The following is an 18,240-nucleotide window of genomic DNA, read 5'->3' on the forward strand; positions in this document are numbered from 1 at the left end:
ATGGAAAAAGGAGCTTTTTGTGCCCTTCCAAGGCGGTGGCCCCAGAGCCACCCAGGGATCGGTGACATCCGTTGCCATGGGAACGATATTCCCAGGAAACGCGGCTCGAGTGGAGAGGAAACCCCAGAGATCCATTAGCAACAGGTTCCCATGGCAACGGCTCCAAACTCATTAATAATTCCTCCTTCCCTGCTCCCCATCCCAAAAAAAAAACCCCAAACAACTTTTCCTGGGCCTGGGGATGGGAAAATCCTTTGGGAATTTCACAGAGGGAACGCAATGGAGAACTTCTATAACAATTGGGATTGGGATTCCTCTCCAAGCCTGGTCTGGGACACCGGGAATGCTCTGGGATAAAAGGGATGCTCTGGGACACCGGGAATGCTCTGGGACACCGGGAATGCTCTGGGACACCGGGAATGCTCTGCTCCAGGACACCACACCCAGACAGCTCCTCCCATTCCTGCAGATCCAAGGAATCATGGAACACCAGGAATGCTCTTCCCATCCAATCCCCTCACCCCAACTGAAAATCCATGGATTTTCCTGCTCACCACTTTTCCTGGAGTTCTGCAGACCCCGGACAAAGCTGGGACGGAGCACAGGGAATGTTGTCCCGGGACACCAACCCCCTGTGCTTTACCTTCCAGAGCCTTGGAATGGGATGTGGGAAACTGGGATCCCGCTCAGCACATCCCTAAATATTCCCTTTTAGCCACCAAAAAGCGGGAAGGAGCCGGGATCCATCCCCTGCCGCATTCCCAGGATTTATTTAACACTGGAGCTCTCCGAACTCAGAGCTCCGAAGCTTTTCCCGATGTTGGGAATCCCAAATTTCATAATCCAACCCAGGCTGGGGAATTGCGAACTGCTTGTTTTCCCCTGCCACGAGAAATTCCTATAAAACTGTGGAAAAATTCCATGTAAAAATCATTGTCATGGAGCTGCGCCAGGGATCGCCGTGAATCAGGGAAAAACAACCTCGGGAATTGTTTCAGAGCCTAAAAATAATTCCAAGCAGGAATTTTCTCTTCATGCTTGAACTAAGGAATTCCCAAGGAAATATCGAGATTTTTCTGTAATTAAGGCAAAAGGAAACCTCAAAAAATGGGAATTTTGGGACGCGAATGGAGCAGGTGGGGAGGGACGGATGATTCCCGCTCCTTTTCCTGGTGGGATCACAGCAGGCTCTGGAAATTCCCAATTTCCTTCCTTTGGGGCAGCCAAGGGTTTTTGGGATGGACACACACAGGGAACAGATTCCACATCCTAAATTTGATCCCAATCTTCCCAATATTCCAGCAAAGGAATGCAATGGGCTCAGGACAAAGGTTTATCCACCTCTTTTCCTTGGAAAAATCAATACACAGAGGGAAAGAACATAAATCCAATGGAAAATCAAGTCAAAACTTTCCCTGGATTCAGCCACTGCCGGGATCTCGGATCCAAAGGTCAAGAAAAGAAATTGAATGGAATTAAAATTCCCAACTTTATACAAGCGGCACCGGATCCCTGCTGGAATGGAATTTGCTGGAATAGAATCCTGCTGGTCAATGGAATTTTTCCAAGCAATGGCGCCAAAGACATCCAATCCACAAGGGCCAAATCCTGATCCTGCTCCAATCCCAACGGGAATATCAGTGCCCATGGAAAATCCATGGAAAAACACCACAGCTGGGGGCTTTTTCCAGCCAGAAAAGGTTGGGAAAAGTTTTCCAGCCTAAACACCGGCAGGAGAAACAGGAGGGAGGTGGACAATGCCCAGATCCCAAGCAGTGATCCCAAAAATCATTGCTAGGAAAACGGGACACCTGGATCAGATCCAAAGGGTTTGGGTCTAACAGTCGAGGCGAATATTCCATGAGCCGTATTCCAAAGGCTGGCAGGAGCTGTAGGCTCTGGCCTGGGCCGGTTTGTGACCTGGGATAAAGCAATTCCAGCCATTCCAAAGGGAAACCATTCCCTTTGGCAGGGAATTCCCTCACTCCTGCCGGTATCCTGAACTTCTCCAGCCCTTTGCAAACAGCACTCGGAAATTCATGGATCAGTCAGGCTGGAATCACATGGACCAGGATGTAAATCCAAGCACTCAGGGCCATCCCAGATAATTCCACATTTACCCAGGGTTCTTCCAACCTGGAGAGATCCCATTCCCAGGAATATTTATGGACTGCTGACAACAACATCCATAGGAAGACCAAGTTTTCCCAACTCTATTTTCCACATCCAGACTAAAGGAGCTTGGGACGAGCTCCCAGCAAAAATCCGGAGCTTTGGGAAAGCTCTTGGCTTCCCAACGCTCTGGAAAGGGCAGCACATCCCAGCATTCCGGAGGAAACAACCCCGCGGGATGCGCCAGCCGGATTGAGCTCATCCTCCTGGCAGCCCCGGCCCCGGAGCCTTTTTAGGGATGCTGGTCCAGGCATCCCAAGGCAGACAGACTCCTGGGCTGCCCGGAGCAGCAGGAATTGTGGCTGCTTGGCACTGGATCACTCCAGGAGCCATTGGAAGGTGCAGAAACCTTGGATAACATCCAGCAGGAGCCAGGAGCAGGACACGCTGCGGGGCCAAGCGCTTTCCTTGATGTCTCCCTTTTCCCAAGTCTCCCTTTTTCCAACTCCCTGATTCCTGAGTCTTCCCATTCCTGAGATCCCTATTTCCTGAGTCTTCCTGATTCCTGATCTCTCTGATTCCCAAGTCTCCCTGATTCCCGAATCCCCATCCCTCGAGCAAACGAGGAGCAATCCCTTTGGGATGAGATGTGCAGGAGATCTGCAGCAGGGGAAAAAATTCCAGGCTCCCTCTGCCTGCTCCCAGATTCACCCATCCCTTATCCCAAAGTGCTCCTCCGCATCCCGACCTTGATTCCCGTGCCAAGGCCAAGGCGGGATTTGGGGATAAGGGAATTCCTGAGGGCTCTGGGAAGGAGCTCGGAGGGAAAGTGGGAACAGAGCGGGTTCAGCTCCCTCCCGGCCATCCCAAACCAATCCCAGTGGGAATGCGGCATGCAGGGAATGCTTCAGCATCGCCAGGAGAATCCTGGATTTTGCTAAGCCTGGTTTTAGGCCCAGTCTATGAAGACAAATCCCACTTTGGGCTGGGAACGTTCCATTCCAACCCCTCCTTTCCCTCGCAGCCGATTCCTGCTTGGAATCTGCCAAGGACAAAAGAATTCCAGTGATCCCAGGTTGTTTTCCTTGGATTCTGGAGCTGTTTATAACAAACCTTGCCTGAAGCTCAGCCCAGGGAGCAGAGGAAGGAGCAGGGAGGGTGCAAAGCTCAGCCTAAATCCATCACCTGCCCAAAGCCCGGCTCAAACTGGGCTCTGCTTCCATCAGGCTTCCCAGGAAACGTGGAGTTAAGCCTGGCTTAAATTTGGGCCTAAAGTGACTCCAGCAGGGATGATCCTGCCTTGTTTGCTCTCGGCTCTGTCCCAAGGGAAGCTGGAGATGGATTTGGGATCTCCAGCAGGTCGGGATTAAGCAGCCCCATTCCACCCGAGCTCAGCTCCACAGGGCTGGCAGCCCTTGGAATGCGCCCTTTCCCAAACCTAATCCCAAAGCATTCCCATTTGTGGCACCAAATCCCAGATTTGGAGTTGCCTCCTGTCCTTCCCTCCCTGTCATTCCCATGAAAAGGTGTCAGCTCCTCCTTCTCTCTGGATCCTCGGAGACAGGAGCAGAATTCCGTGCCAACAACGATGTTCTCATCCCAAATCTCCCAGGAATTCCTGGGACAGCAGGACAATCCAAACAGGTGGAGAGGATCAAAGAGTTTGGGAACAACGAGCTCCACACAAATCCCACGAGATGCTCTTCCCAAAACATCCCTGTTTGTCACATCCATCCGACATCCCTGAAGTGAGGCTCCATCCCTCGGGAATGCGACTGCTATCCTGAAAATCCACACTGCAACTGCTGGTTCCAGCAAGATCTCCCAGGATTTTTGCTATCCGGGCAAATCCTCCCTGCCAGGACGGAGGGAAGGGATTGGGAGCAGTGACCCAGCTGGAATTCCCGGCCAGAATAGCTGCACACACACACAGACATCCAATTCCTCTGGAATTTCAGGGAAAAACAGCCAAATACTGGGAGCATTGTGAGCGCACACAATTCCTATCTGTCCATGGAAAGAGGGAAAATGAGATCCCAGAGCTGAGTGCTTCATCCGCTGCCAAATCCCTGCGCCTGCTGCAGTGCCCAGACCGGAATTTTATTGGGGAAAAAAAGGGAAAATTGTCTTTTCCAGCTGTGTTTTGTCAAAAGTTCCCCGGGCAGCTCCAGATTTCCAGGGAGGTTGGGAAGAGCCCTGGACACAGAGCTGAGCACCCTCTAATTGCCTTCCCTTGCTGCTTCAGGAAGAGGATTGGGAATTCTCCTGGAATTCACTCCGAGGTGGGATCGTGGAGTAACCCTGGAGCAACTTCCCTCCTATCCCAGGCAGGGAAATATTCCCTCCAAAGGGTCTTTTCCTTCGAATCCCAGGGATTAAGGGATTGGCCCCAAGCAGCAGCTGCTGCCTTAAGAATTAAGGGCAAAATCCGAGCTTCCAACATCTGTGTAAATATCTGGAACATATTCCCTGCATGAGGAATTCCAGCCTTGGAATGCTGGGCAGGCACTCCAGGGGATGGAACTGGGAGGGATAAACTCACCTGGGAGGCTTTGGATGGACATCCCTGGGATTGCTCCTGAATTTACGGCAGCCCAAGGAGATCCCAGACCAGGGAAATCCAGGGAAAACGTGGAGTGGGCAGCAGGAATTCCTGTCTGTGGCAGGAATTGGGAAACAAATCCCAAATCCACGCAAACACAGGGAGAAAATCCTGATTCCCGGTTCACTGGCTGCACACAGGAGTGCTCCTGGTTGTTCCCATGGAATTATTCCAAACACAGTGCTTGGAGCTTGGGAGAGTCAGGATTTGGCTCCCAAGGGATCAGCCCGAGCCCCCCAACACAAAGCCAAGGGAAAGCTGAGCTTAAATCTAATACGAATCAATCTAATCCCATTTTTTCCATCTAAAGAGTCCCTGAAAACCAGCAAAATATCCCAGAGAAAACATCCACAGAAAACTTGGGATCCCACTGCCCAAACTCCATCCCTAGGGATGAGCTGGAGCCTCGGAGCTGCTGCATTTCCCAGCAGAGTTCAGCTCCTGGGATCTGCTGCTCCACACTTCCAAGGAATTTGCCATCCCGACACGCTGGAAAACACCCCTGGAATCAGGGTCCCGGCCTCTTCCCACTTCCAGAGGGAGTCCCGCGACTCCCGGGATGGTGCCAGGAATCCTTTCCTTCCCTCCTACCCGCTTTTTCCACAGGCTGCTCCATGTTTTCCCAGCAATGCTTCTCCTGGGAGGTGCCAAACAAGGATTGGGATGAAGATTCCCGATGCATTTGGCAGGAGAGGGGGGGGATAAGCGCGGATTAAAGCCGAGCTTTGCTGCTAAAGCTCCTCCAGTCTTATCCGAGAGCGATCGGCTGAAGGTGCTCCAAGTGACGGAGCTCAGCCACGCTCACTTCCAGCCACAAAATTCCCAAATCCCAAATTCCCTGAGGCAGAGCACAGCAGGGAATGAGGAGAATTCTCGGGAAGCAATTCCCGCCCGTGCCGGGCCAACAGCTCAGCCCAGCAGGAGGAAGAAGAGGAAAGAGCCGAGTTCAAAGCGCAGGAGCTGCTCCAGTTGGCCCCAAATCCCTTTTTTCCAGCATCCAGGCTCTGGGGAATGCTGGAATGAGCACCCAGGATGGCACCGGGGATGTTAGGCCTGGCTTAACCAGCAAGGAGCCCTTTAGGAAGAGGAATTTAACAAATAAAGCCCAGCTTTGCTGCGAGCAGAGACTTGGCCCAGCAAGAGCAGAGCCAAGAAACCAGCTGGGATCAAAGAGCTCCATTTTCCAGGGAAAATAAATCGGGAAAGGGATTTTCCCTGCCTAAAGCCCCCAAATTCTGGAATCCCGGAGTGTTTTCAGGACTAAAGAACCAAAGTTGGTCTGGCCTTAGCAAAGCCAGGCTTGGAAGCAGACTCCCAGTGCCGCACCTCCCATCCCAGTGACAGCCCATTTTCCCAGTTTTCCAGAGAAAAAAACCCTTGCAGATGTCCTGGGATGGATTCAAAGCTTCCCTCCACATTGGAACAGCTCCGGGGTCACATCCACGACCCAAAACTCTGGGAGATGCTTCCGACCCTTCCCGAGGCAGGGGGATATCCAGGGATTCACCGTTCCCTGGAAAAAGCAGCAGCAATCCCAAAGATTCAAGGGAACCCCATGTGACGCTCCAGGTTTCCATGGATCCACTCGGGAAAAGGCAGGGAATGACCCCGAGGGGTGGCAAACCCCAAATCCTGCCGCGCCACCCGACAGGAACAAAACGCCACCCACGGCCCTCCAGAAATAAACCCACGTAGGAGATCCGGGCCTGAGGAAAACAGGGAAGTTTGCTTCCAATTTTAGGTGGGTTTGGAAAAAAAAACCAAACGGGAAATTCAAAGCACAACAGGGAAACAGAGGGAAAATGCACCTGGATTTGAGGGGAAATCGGACTTTGGTCACGGCTTGTATCCCGGAAGATGATGTTGGGGCTGTTTGCTTGCTGTGATCCGTGATTTTGGGGTGGGAATTGGGATTGGAGGTGACCCCGGAGCTTGGGAAGAGATTCCTGCGCTCAGCAAAACCAGGGAATGACACTGCACAGCCTGGAAAAGTGCCCCGGAGTCTCCTCCTTGGATTAATTTAATTAACACATTCCTTGTTAGTGCTCCCACCCCCTCCAAAATCAACCCCTGCCAGAGCTTTTCCTTGAGAATTCCCAAGCTGGAATATTTATTAACCCAAACCTCTGGAAGCAGAGGGGGAGGGAGAGCAGGATCCTTCCCAGGATCCTTCCCAGGCTGTTCTCAGCATTCCCAAGGTTATTAAAAACCCCGAAGCGCTGCTCTTCCATCTGCCCACTCCCCGTTTTCCCGCTGATGCCTCCGGCTGGGAATGCTCCCCGGGAATGCTCCCGGCTCCGTAAGCTGATCCCGCCCCACCTGTCCCCTCCAGAACCCGGCTCCAGCTTTTTTTAGCCATTCCTAAGCCTCCCAGTGACCCCTTCCTGGATAAGCTCCACACAAACCACGTTTTTTGGGAAGATTCCCACCTGCTCTGGGCTGCAGGGCTGGGATAGCTCCGATTCCCAGAAATATTTGGAATATTTTCTGGAATAAGAACCTGGCAGCTCTCGGAAAAGCTGGGTTGGAAAGGGAGATCCCCACGGGATGTATGGGATGGAAGCAGTTGGAATTTCGGGTGCTGAGGTGCGGAATGGCACATCCAAAGGCAGCTCTGTTCCCAGAGAATCCTGTGGGATTGGCCACAAGGAGCTGCTGGAAAGTGGCCACTGGAATGGCACAGGAGGAGCATTCCCACACCGGGAAGCACAGGGAGAGGTGGGATACGGGAATTGGAGGGCGCGGAGTAAGATTTCCTCCCTCTTCCCACAGAAGAAATCCCAGTGGGAGCAACGACAACTTCCCAAAAAGCCCCATCCCATGAGGACACTTTGGGAAGTTCCTTGGATTTAGGAGCCTCCCAGTCCCATCCCTCCCTTCCATAAATCCTAAGGCAATCCCAAGCCTCGTTTTCCTGCTTTATGGATTTGTGCTTCGGGAAGGGTGGCAAGAGTTTCCCAACCCGCCCAGCCAGGAACCCCTTCTGTGGGATACTTCCCTCTGGAAAAAACTCCTGGGAATTCCAGCCCTCACCACACGGATCCACCTGTGCTCCTCCTCAAATCCCCTCATCCAGCTGCTTCCCGAGTGTCCCACTCCATGGGGTTTTTCCCAAGATCCCGGTTTCCAGCTGCCTCTGGTCCAACACACTGCCAGCACCTGAGTGAGACACAGATCCCAAAAATCCCAACCAGCTCTTCCCAAAAAATTGAATGGAAGGATTAGATCGTGGAGACTGGGAAAACAGGAATAAATCCCAGCACGGAGCTCATCCCTCCTGCTGCGACACCTCGGGAGCTCTGCTCTGCTGCAATCCAAGCACACCAGCACTGAAATCCAGGGAATTCTATGGAATTCCTGCTTGCCTGCTAACAATCCATCCCCATTTCCAGCTGGTGTTTTGTTGGATGGGGAAGTTTGGGAAAGGAACGTGCTCCACTGGGAATTCCCAAAGGGAAAATCCAAGCCCAGCCCGAGCTCCAGCAGCAGGAGCACACCTGAACCCTCTCCCAACAAACCCGCCTTGGAATCCTCATCCTGCCAGTGGCACCAATTTTGGGAATGCCAAACCCAGAGACTCCCCCAAATCCAAAGGAAATGACTTTTCCCTCCCACAAGCTCCCAAAGTTTTCCTGGATTAAGGAATAAATCCATCCTGACTCACTCGCAGCTCTGACTGAACACAGTGCCCTCCCCAAGCCCTTCCAAGGCCGGCTCCATCCCGCTTTTCTTACGGAATTATCATTCCATGGGATATTTAAGCATCAGCTCCTTGTCTACTCCTCCTTCCCACCCTTGCACGTCCGAGTTCCCTCTCAGGGCTGGAAATCCCAACTGCAAAATTCCATATTTTGTGCAAACCTCCACTGAACAAAAGGAAACCCAAATCCATAAAAATCGTGGGCTTTTCCCTCCGGTTATTCCTCCAGCTCCCAGCCCGAGGCGGCATTCCCGGGAGAATTGTGCAATTTCTGGTGCTGGGAAGAACAAGGAATTTCTATGGGGAACTGAGGCAGATCCATAATCACCCTATTAATAAATAATGGGATTAATAGCAGGAGAGGGGGATTGGGGGCAGGGAAAAAAAAGCAGGAATTCTCCACACAACGCCCATGCTAAAAGCTCACTTCCCAAAGATTCTCGCCACGCACCGACAACTCCCGCTCGCACCCAGCATTCCGGGGAAAATTCCATCTCCTGGATGTCACGACCGAGAGGAAAACGCCGCTGGATTATTGTTTAACATTCATAAAGCGAGTAAAGGACACCGGCAACGGGGTGGATTTAGAGGATTCACTGTTCCCGTCCTTCCCTGCAACTTGCAGGAGAACAAAAGCGGAGGGGACTTTTCGGGAATACAGGCATGTGCCTTTCCCAAAGCAACTCCAGCTCCCATTTTTCCACGTCGGGAAAGCTCCCGTGCACCGCCGGCTCTTACATAAACACAGAGGGGCTGAACCCCCCCGCCCGGCACCCCATAAACACAAGGTCGCCTTTGGAATTCCGCTGCTTCCCACCCCAGCGAGCCACGAGTGGAGTTTCGGGATTTTTTTCCCGCTGGGAATATCGGGGGGGCCGCGGTTCCGCACCCCCCGAGCGGCTCCGTGCTGCCCGTCCCGGCCACTCGCGCGGTGCCGCTGCGGGACCTTGGCGTGTCCCGAAAAACGGGGGGACACGGCGGACACGCTCCCTGCGTGTCCCTAAAAACGGGGGGACACGGCGGACACGCTCCCTGAGTGTCCCTAAAAAAGGGGGGACACGGCGGACACGCTCCCTGCATGTCCCGCTGCCACCAATCCCTCTCGTCCCCCTCTCCGGACCGGGATTGGGGACACACCGAGGACACGCCGGGCACCGCGGGGGCTCCGAGCGCTGCCGGAACCCGGGGACGCGCAGCTCTGCCGGGATGCTCCGGCCACGGGGAGGGAGGGTCCCGGGGGGTATCTCGGTGTCCCGAGGGGTATCCCGGTGTTCCCGAGGGAAAGGATATGGATTACAGACCAGCCTGAGGCACCAGCTGCGCGGGCGGGTGGTTTGCTTGAGGCAGAAGAAAGCGGTGGGTGCCAGCGCCGGGTACGGCACCTGCTCCTCCTCCTCGGAGCCCAGCTCGGCGGGCGGCTCGCGGCCGGGGGAGCCGCTGCTCGAGCCGGAGCCGCTGCCGGAGCCGGAGCCGGTACCGGCATCCTCGGGCGGCTGCTCGGGGCGGCGCGGCGCCGTGATGGGCACCCGCACCTCGGCCGGGCGCGGCTCGCGGCTGTCGCCGGCGCTCATGGTCGCGGCCAGCAGCACCTGCGGGCGAGGGCAGCGGGTCAGGGCTGTCCCCTCCCCGCTACCGGGGATGCTCCGCCGGGTCCCAGCGCTCCAGCCACAACAAAGGCGGGCGGGGGGAGGTCGAGCCTCCGCCCGGGCGCGGCCGCTCCCGCCCCCCGGCGAGCTGGGGGTGCCCCGCACCCTTCGGGGACCCCCTGGCAGACCCCCTGGCGGAGCTTTCCGGCGTTTTAGCTGGGGGGATGGCGGATTATTGGGGGGTGTCCTACCTTAGCGGGGCGGAGCGCGGTGTCCCCAGGGGCATAGCCGTGCCTTGCAGCTCACATGGGACCGGCGACAATCGCAGCTCCCGGGGGTGCCGGAGCCCCCCCCCACCCCCCAGGCACGGCGGCACCCCCAAAATCCAGCGGGGAGGAGCGGGGGGGGGAGGCTCTGGGGCTCGGCGTGCGGCGGCCGCCCGCGGGGATGGAGGATGGAGGAAGGCTGGGGAAGAGGAGGAGGAGGAGGAAGAGGAGGAGAGGTGGAGGCGGCGGGGGCCCTTCCCGAGCCTCTCCCGACGGTAAATCCCAAGGAGCGAGGAGGAGGAGGCAGCAGCTCCGCCGAGCTTCGCCCGTGCCCAACAGGAAACTTCGGATTTACCGGGGGAGGAGGGAGAGCGAGGGGAGGGGAGAGCGGGGGCGGCGGGGGCGGGGGCCGGGAGGAGCCGGGGCAGCCCCGGCGGGGCGGGCCGGGGGCGGGGGGGGGGGGCCGGATCGCCCCTTCCCCCGCCTTTGTTCGGGCTGCGGGCGGCGCTGGGGGCCGGGGGTTCACCCATGGGTGGGGGGAGGGTGCGGAAGGGGTGACCCATGGGTGGGGAGCAGCGAGGTGGGGACCCCCCCAAAGCAGCGCCGGGAGGGCGGAGACGACTCGGAGCGGGTTTGGCCCCGCTCCATCCTGCCAAGCTGCGCGGCTCCGGGCACCCCAAAAAGGGGGGGGGACACCCCCAAAAAAGGGGGGGATGCGCCCCTAAAATGCGGGATGGATCCCAAAAAGGCAGATGGATCCCAAAAAGGAGGATGCACCCCCAAAAAGGGGATTCCCACCCCCGCCGGCGCTCCCGCAGCCCCCCGGATTCGTTGGTTTGAATAAAGAACTGAGCCCAGGTTGGAGGTAGGAGCGGTTTAATAACTGAGCTCGGCTCTGAGCTCGGCTCTGAGCTCGGCTCTAAGCTCGGCTCTAAGCTCGCTGAGCAGCTCAGCTGTTCAAGGGCTTAACTCCCAGGGATCCCAAGAAACTCCCAGGGATCCCAAGAAACGGCTCAGGAAAAGTCCTCCCAGGCACCAGCCCTTGAAACTCCGCTCGGGAAGTTTTATTCCTTGGAGTTCCTTGGAATTCCATGAATTATCTCAGGATCCAGGGCAAGTTGGGGGGTGCGGGGTTGGGAACTGAAATCTGGGAGCGGATGCGTTCCCCTCCCCTGGAATGTTTTAAGGAGTGCGAGTTCATTATCCAGCAGCACATTCCATTTGCAGATGTAGCTCCCGATGGTCTTCCCGGTTAATAACTGGGAATTGATTGGAAAAGAGAGGTCAGGCGGCTTTCAGAGCACACAAAGCCCAGCCTAATGGGGCTCCCGAAGAGTTGCGCTTCCATCGGCAATTCCAAGGGTGGTTTTACGGGAATTCTGCAGGTTGGGATGAACAGGGTGTGGCAAGTTTAGTGTGCAACAAAAAAAGGGAAAAGCCCCGAAAAGCAGGAGAGAGCGTAATGGGAAAGAGCTCAAAGATCAAATCCAAGCATTCCCAAAAATTCATCAGGATGATCCAACCTGTCTGCAGGGGCTCCCTGTGGGAATGTCACCGGGATAGGAGAGGAGGGAAGGGAAGGGAATCGTGCAAAGCAGGGATCGCACTGGAGATTCCCCACTTTTCTCCCAGTTACTTAGGACAAATCCTAAATTACCGAGGGAAGACGTGGCTGGGAATTGGCGGAGCTCTTCTGGAGTCACCCACTCTGGAATTCTCCAGCTCAGGAAACGACCTTTGGAGGGAGAACAGGAGCTTGAGTAAGACAGGAACTGGGGAAGGAGAGGCCAAGTGACGCCTCCTGACCCCATCCCAAAGGCAGGCAATGAAATTCCCAACTTTCCAGTGGGGGCTCAGGAGAGCAGGAGGCTCCTGGGAGTGTTGAATCCATCCTCGAATCCATCCCTCAATCCATTCTTGAATCTATCCCTCAATCCATCTCCAATCCATCCCTCAATCCATCCCTCAATCCATCTCCAATCCATCTCCAATCCATCCCTCAATCCATCTCCAATCCATCCCTCAATCCATCTCCAATCCATCTCCAACCCATCCCTCAATCCATCTCCAATCCATCTCCAATCCATCTCCAATCCGTCCCTCAATCCATCTCCAATCCATCTCCAATCCATCTCCAATCCATCCCTCAATCCATCTCCAATCCATCCCTCAATCCATCTCCAATCCATCTCCAATCCATCCCTCAATCCATCTCCAGCCCATCTCCAATCCCTCCTGCAATCCCTCCTTGGAGCTGTTGTGCTTATGGAAAGGAGCCCACACTTTCCTGGCACAGGGATTTACTCCCTCCTGTAATTCCTGAGGATCCCACAAGGAGTTGGGAAGAGCTGGGCAGATCCTGCTCCGTTTATTCCAGAGCTCATTCCATTGGGTTGGAATTAATTACGTTTTTCCCACTGGACACCTTCCACTATCCCAGGTTGCTCCAAGCCCCATCCTTGAACACTTCCAGGGATTTGGCTGGAGCAAGGATCCTCCTCATCATTTTGGAATTCTCTTTCCCAGCGTCAGGAATCCCAAAAGCTTGGGAAGCAACGTGCCTGAGATCCCCACACGATTCCCTTCCCTTCCCCATGGATTTTGCCTCATCCCAGCCCTTCATCCCACATCCCTCCTATTCCAGCGGCATTCCCACAGGGAGCCACTGCAGATGGCTTGGATCATCCCGATGAATTTTTGGGAATGCTCGGATTTGATCCTTGAGGTCTCTTCCATCCCAACCAGAGGAGCTGTGGCTGCTCCATCCCAGGAATGTCCTGGTTGGATGGGGCTTGGAGCAGCCTGGGATAATGGGAAGTGTTGGAACCGGATGATTTTTAAGTCCCTTCCCACCCAAAGCATTCCATGATTCCATCATTGCCAACAATTCCGTGTTTCTCTCCACATTCCAACAACAGCAGGAATTTCTTCCCAGGATTTAGCGAGAATTCCCTCTCCATGAAGTCCCCTCTTAGGTGTTAGGGAGGAATTTTCCATGGAGAAATCCACCAAGAATTCCAAGGATTACAAAGACTTGAAGTCCTCCCTAAATCCTGAAGAAAACCGGGATAATCCCTCAATCCATCCAAAGCTTTTGAGACTGAGTCCATCCTTGTGTTGTATCCTCCAGGAAAACATCGTGAATCCAGGAAAACCTCCATTTTTGGGAGTAAAATTCCCTAAAAACCTTTGGCACCATTTCAGCAGGATCAGGATTTCCGTTCCCAAATCCTGCCCTCGCTTTGCTGTCTCCCCTCTCCAGCTGAACATTCCCAAATCCCTCATCCAAGGAAAGTTTCAACCCCACAGATTTTGGGCGGGCTCAAAAATTCCATAGCGGCTTTTCCCGGGATTCTCCACTTGGATTTCTTTATTCGCATCCCTTGTTCAGACTTGGGAAAGATCCAAATTCTTCCCAATAACTGGAAAATATTCCCCAAATTCCACTGCTCAGCTCTGCCTTCCCATGTTTTAGGGTTGAATCCATGCTGGGAAGAGATGATTCCCATAAAAAAGCTTGGAGAAAAAGAATTCCCATGGGAATTCCGTGCTGAGCAACAACCCCTGGAAGCAGGAGAGGCGCTCCAGGATGGCAGCAACATTCCCTGAATTCCTGACAAAGTTTTCTGGGATCATGGGATCGTTTGGGTTGGGAAGGACCTTGAAAGGTTTTTTTAGTCCAATCGCAAATTCCCAATTTATTGGAAGACTGGGATGAGCAGGGAAGGGAAGCGGGAGCTGGAATTCCTGACAGCTTTTGAAATATCTTGGATAATTCTGTGGTAAAAACCAGCAATTCCATGATTTTCATGGAGCTGGGATTTCCTATCCTTGAATCCCAGTGATTGATTTATTCTGGGAAAACCAAAGGAATTCCGCTTTTCCGGGGATTGGTTGTTCATGAACTGGGCAAGAACAGACAAAAGTCGGGAATTTTCACTTCCTTGCCCTTCTCCCAGGGGAGAGACCCAATCCCACAAATGCCGCCCAAATCCCATTCCTGGCTGGCAAATTTGTTCCCTTGCCATTGGAAAACCCCACAAAATTATGGATCAATAAATCCCAATTTAACTCAAAATTCACTGGAATTGAATGGAATTAAAATTCAATGGAATTTTTTCCCTTCAAGGACTTCCCTGGAGGTCAGGTTGTCCCAGAGGGAAAATGATTCCATGGATTCCATTGTTGGGAAGGAATTTCTGTGGAGCAGAGCGGTTGGAATTCCGGAGGGCCCAGATTTGCTGATTTGCTGCCCCTCGGTGCCACCAAACCCCAAATCCGAGCGGACAAAATCCTTGGAATTGCTGCTAATTCCTTCAATTAATTCTCTGGGATGCTGGTGGAGAGCTGGATGTGTTCAGGAGTTCATCCAGCCAGGGATCCATCCAGGAAAAGCAGGGATGGATAAATTAGGGATGTTTTTAGGAGGAATAACTGAATTTGGGATCCGTGGAGCCTCTGGATCCCTTTTCCATCCCAGAAATTGTCTGGCTTTTCCCTTCCAGCCTCCAAGTCAAATCCAAGCTCAGGGAGTGGATCCAGAGGGGGAATATCCCTGTAAAGTTTGGGATGGAGCGGGAAGGACAAAGCTCATTCCACAGGGGCCACGAGACAAGAGCCGGGGTTTGCTCCCGCTCTGGGAATCCCATCCGGGTCTTTCCATAATTTTTTATGGATCGCTCACGGCCCCTTCAGTGCTGTGCTGCTTTCATCGGGATTTATGGCATTCCCAGGCTTCCCTGGGAGGGAGTGGCTGGGATTGCTGGTCCTGGATCGCATCCCAAACTCCTGGAAGTTCTGAGGGATCCCAGATTCTTGGGAAGGAGCAGTTGGGATTTATGATCCTAAAGTCCAAAGACCTGGAAGTTCTGAGGGATCCCAAATCCAAATCCATATCCAACCCTAAATCCAAATCCCTGGGAAGGAACAGCCAAGGATTTATGATCCTTGATCACATCCCAAACTCCTGGAAGTTCTGAGGGATCCCAATCCTTATCCCTGGGCGATCCCAAGATCCCACGGGATGAAGCCCCAGCCCCACCAGGATCAGCCTGGCCATTCCAAGCCCACATTCCATAGGGGATGCCCAGCCAGCCCCCTCCCCCTTCTCCCATTCCCATTATCCTTTCCCTTCCCATTCCCACGGATTTTGGGCTGATATCCCAGTCCCTGCCATGGAGATCCCACATTCCTGCAAAAGTTGCCTGCCCGGTGAGGCAGAGCTCGGGAAACCGGGATCATCCACAGGGACACAACAACGTTTTATTCCCAGATTTTTCCAGAGGGTCACATGGGAAGTTTGTGGCAAAACCAGGAGCGGATCCAGACTCCTCCAAGCCCTCATCCCAAAATTAATGTCTCCCACCTGGAATATCTTGGAAGAAGTGCTGGTGGAATCCGAGCGATCTCCAGCTCCAAGAAAGTGAAGGAAAGGAACCCCTGGAATGCTGCAAATCCACGGAGAACATCTGGAAGTTGGGAGAGCATCATTCCTGCTCTTTCTGGGAATGATGGAAGGATCCCCAAATAATCCTTCCAACCGTTTGGACAGGGAACAGAGGCAGGGATAGACGGGATTTGGGGATACTGGGAAGGAATGGGAAGGATGGGAATCCCTGGCAGGATGGGGAGGGGTTGGAATGTCTGGAAGTGTCCAAGGATAGAGTTCAGAGCAGCCTGGGATTGTGGGAGCTGTCGGGGTTGGAATTGGATGAGTTTAAGATCCCTTCCCACCAAACCATCCCAGAATTCCGGGATTCCCTGCCTCTCAGCTCGCGGCATGGAGGAAAGCAGGGAAACAAATGATTTCCCAGGAATTCCTCGCTCAGCCCTCGTTATCCTGGCTCCAAGGAGCTCCCTGCTCCCCATGGTGCATCCAAAGCTTTGCCGGGAGGGAATATTCCTCAGAAAAGCAGGAAAACCGGGCTGGAGATCTTTGGGAATGACGGATGGCAGCAGGCTCCAGCTTGCTGAGCTTTTCCAACGGAATTCAACGTTTGGGAACCCCCAGGAGCCGGAAGGAGCCAGGGAAATTCCCACTCTCCAAGGGTGGAGCATGTTAATTCCTTGGGATGGGATGGGAGCTGCCTCGAAAAGAGGGAAGAACTGAAGGAAGAATGTTCACTTCCAAGGAAAACAACTCCTCGGGATGAGTTCCCAGAGTGCCGGAGGGATCGGAGCTGGGGGAGGGGTAAACATCCAAATTTGGGATTCCAGAGGGAATTCCACATCCTAAATCCCGGAAAATGCACCCAGATCCCGGGAGAGGGATCCCAAATCCTCCTGTTTGAGCCTCCTTGCTCATCCCTGGGATTGGGATCCGGGAATGCTCCAGGAATGTGTCCTCTGCCTCCATCCTTCTCTTTGGGATGAGCATCCCAAAAATTCCCAGCTGGCCACAAAAACCTGGGATTTTCTAGGTCACGGAGGGAGCCAAAACTCAGCTCCAAATCCCAAAAATCAGGATGGAAGGAAATCCAACCAAAACCAAGCCCGGTTGTGAGCAGGGAATGAATCTGTTTTTCCATGGAAAACACGAATCCCATTCCCGATCCTCTCCAACCTTGGGAATGTCGCTTCCTGCCTCCATTTGTCCTCTTGGAAAAGGGCTTCGGGAAGAGCTGGAAGCAGGAGCCCATGGATCCCATCTCCATCGATTGTGCGCCCCCTGCTGGCAGCCTCTTTTCCAGGGAAAAACGGGAAAATCCCGCTGGGAAGGGGATTTGGGGCTGCACTTCCAATCTGGGAAAATCCTTGGATACGATCTGAGCCCTCATCCTCCCAGGAATTTCCTTCTGCTCCTCGCCCAGGAGCAGGGAATGGGATCATGGATTTCCTCTGGAGCAGGTTGGATCCTGCAGGAGCTCCTGAATCCCGGGCATCCAAATTCCTGGAATACTCTGCTCCCAAGAGCCCTCGGGATAACCCTATCCCTGAAAAAAAAAAGAGGGAAAAAGGGGGATTGAAGGGATTTATCCCATCGTACCCAGGGGATATCCAAGTTGAGTGGGAGAGCCACGACAGGAATGGTTCTAATTCCCGGTTTTCCAGAGAATCCAAGGCCAGCTTGGATGGGGTTTGGAGCAAGCTGGGAGAGTGGAAGGGGCTGGCTTGGGATGGGATCAGCTTTATCCCTTTCCCAGCCAAACCATTCCAGGGATTTAATGAAACGTGGGAAAACCGGGAGAGGGAAATTTGAAGGCAGCTTGGAAGGCAGCGCTGGCGTTTTCCAGGAAATCCATTCTGAAAGGAATTTTGGATATTGGGAATAACCGGAATCAACACATCGGCACTTCCCAAATATTCCCAACAAAGTTCCTTCCCTCACCCCAACTTTGCATTCCTGCGATCCTGAAATTCAGGTCGGCACCTCGGATTCCCAGAATTCCGCTTGCAAGCCAAGCTGTGATGGGTTTTTTTTTGGGAAGCTCAGCACTTTTCCAATTGGAATTTGCAGCCTGGAATGGGGTCAGGGAACCTTTGGGCCGGGTTCAAAAGCTTGGAAAAGTCCGAGTTTATTCCCGATAATCCTCAGGGATGAGTTCAGGGATGAGTTCATCTCGCTGGGCCAAAGGATAATTGGATTGATCCAATTCCTTTTCCTCCTCTCCGGGGTTATCCTTTCTTTGGGATAACAAGGAAATCTCTGGGAGCAAAGAAGCTGGAAAAAGGGAAATCACCTTGCGCACAGATAAAAGGGATGAGCTCCTTATCCGGCTCTCCAAAATCCAGGAGCAAGAGGGGTCAAACGAGCCCAAATTATTCGGTGATCCCAAAAAATGAGGTGAGAACTCCGGAAGCTCCGTTCTTGCCCAAATCATCCTGGGTTTTTTTCGGGAAAGAAAGGAGGAGCTGCAGCCCCAGCTCCGATGGCCGCTGGAATTCCTGGTGCTGCTGGAAATGGCGCCGGGGCTTCTCCTCATCCCTTTTTTCCTGGGATTTCAGGCTCCTTCCTGCCCCCACCCTGTGGTCTCA

The 18,240-nt window shown here is 53.8% G+C and overlaps 1 protein-coding gene across 1 annotated transcript in view; it reads right to left on the reverse strand.

Moving 5' to 3' along the window:
* The window catches only part of CACNA1H (calcium voltage-gated channel subunit alpha1 H), a gene marked incomplete at both ends in the record, with an annotated part of 158,083 nt that extends 148,098 nt beyond the window's left edge, over positions 1-9,985 (reverse strand). Inside the window, one exon of the mRNA XM_082291933.1 lies at positions 9,705-9,985. Within this exon, the coding sequence (XP_082148059.1) occupies positions 9,705-9,985 (281 nt within the window). The remainder of the gene's footprint in view (positions 1-9,704) is intronic.
* Between the last annotated feature and the right edge of the window lie 8,255 nt (positions 9,986-18,240).

Source organism: Coloeus monedula (assembly GCF_965178545.1).
Source record: "Coloeus monedula genome assembly, chromosome: 16".
NCBI lineage: Eukaryota > Metazoa > Chordata > Aves > Passeriformes > Corvidae > Coloeus > Coloeus monedula.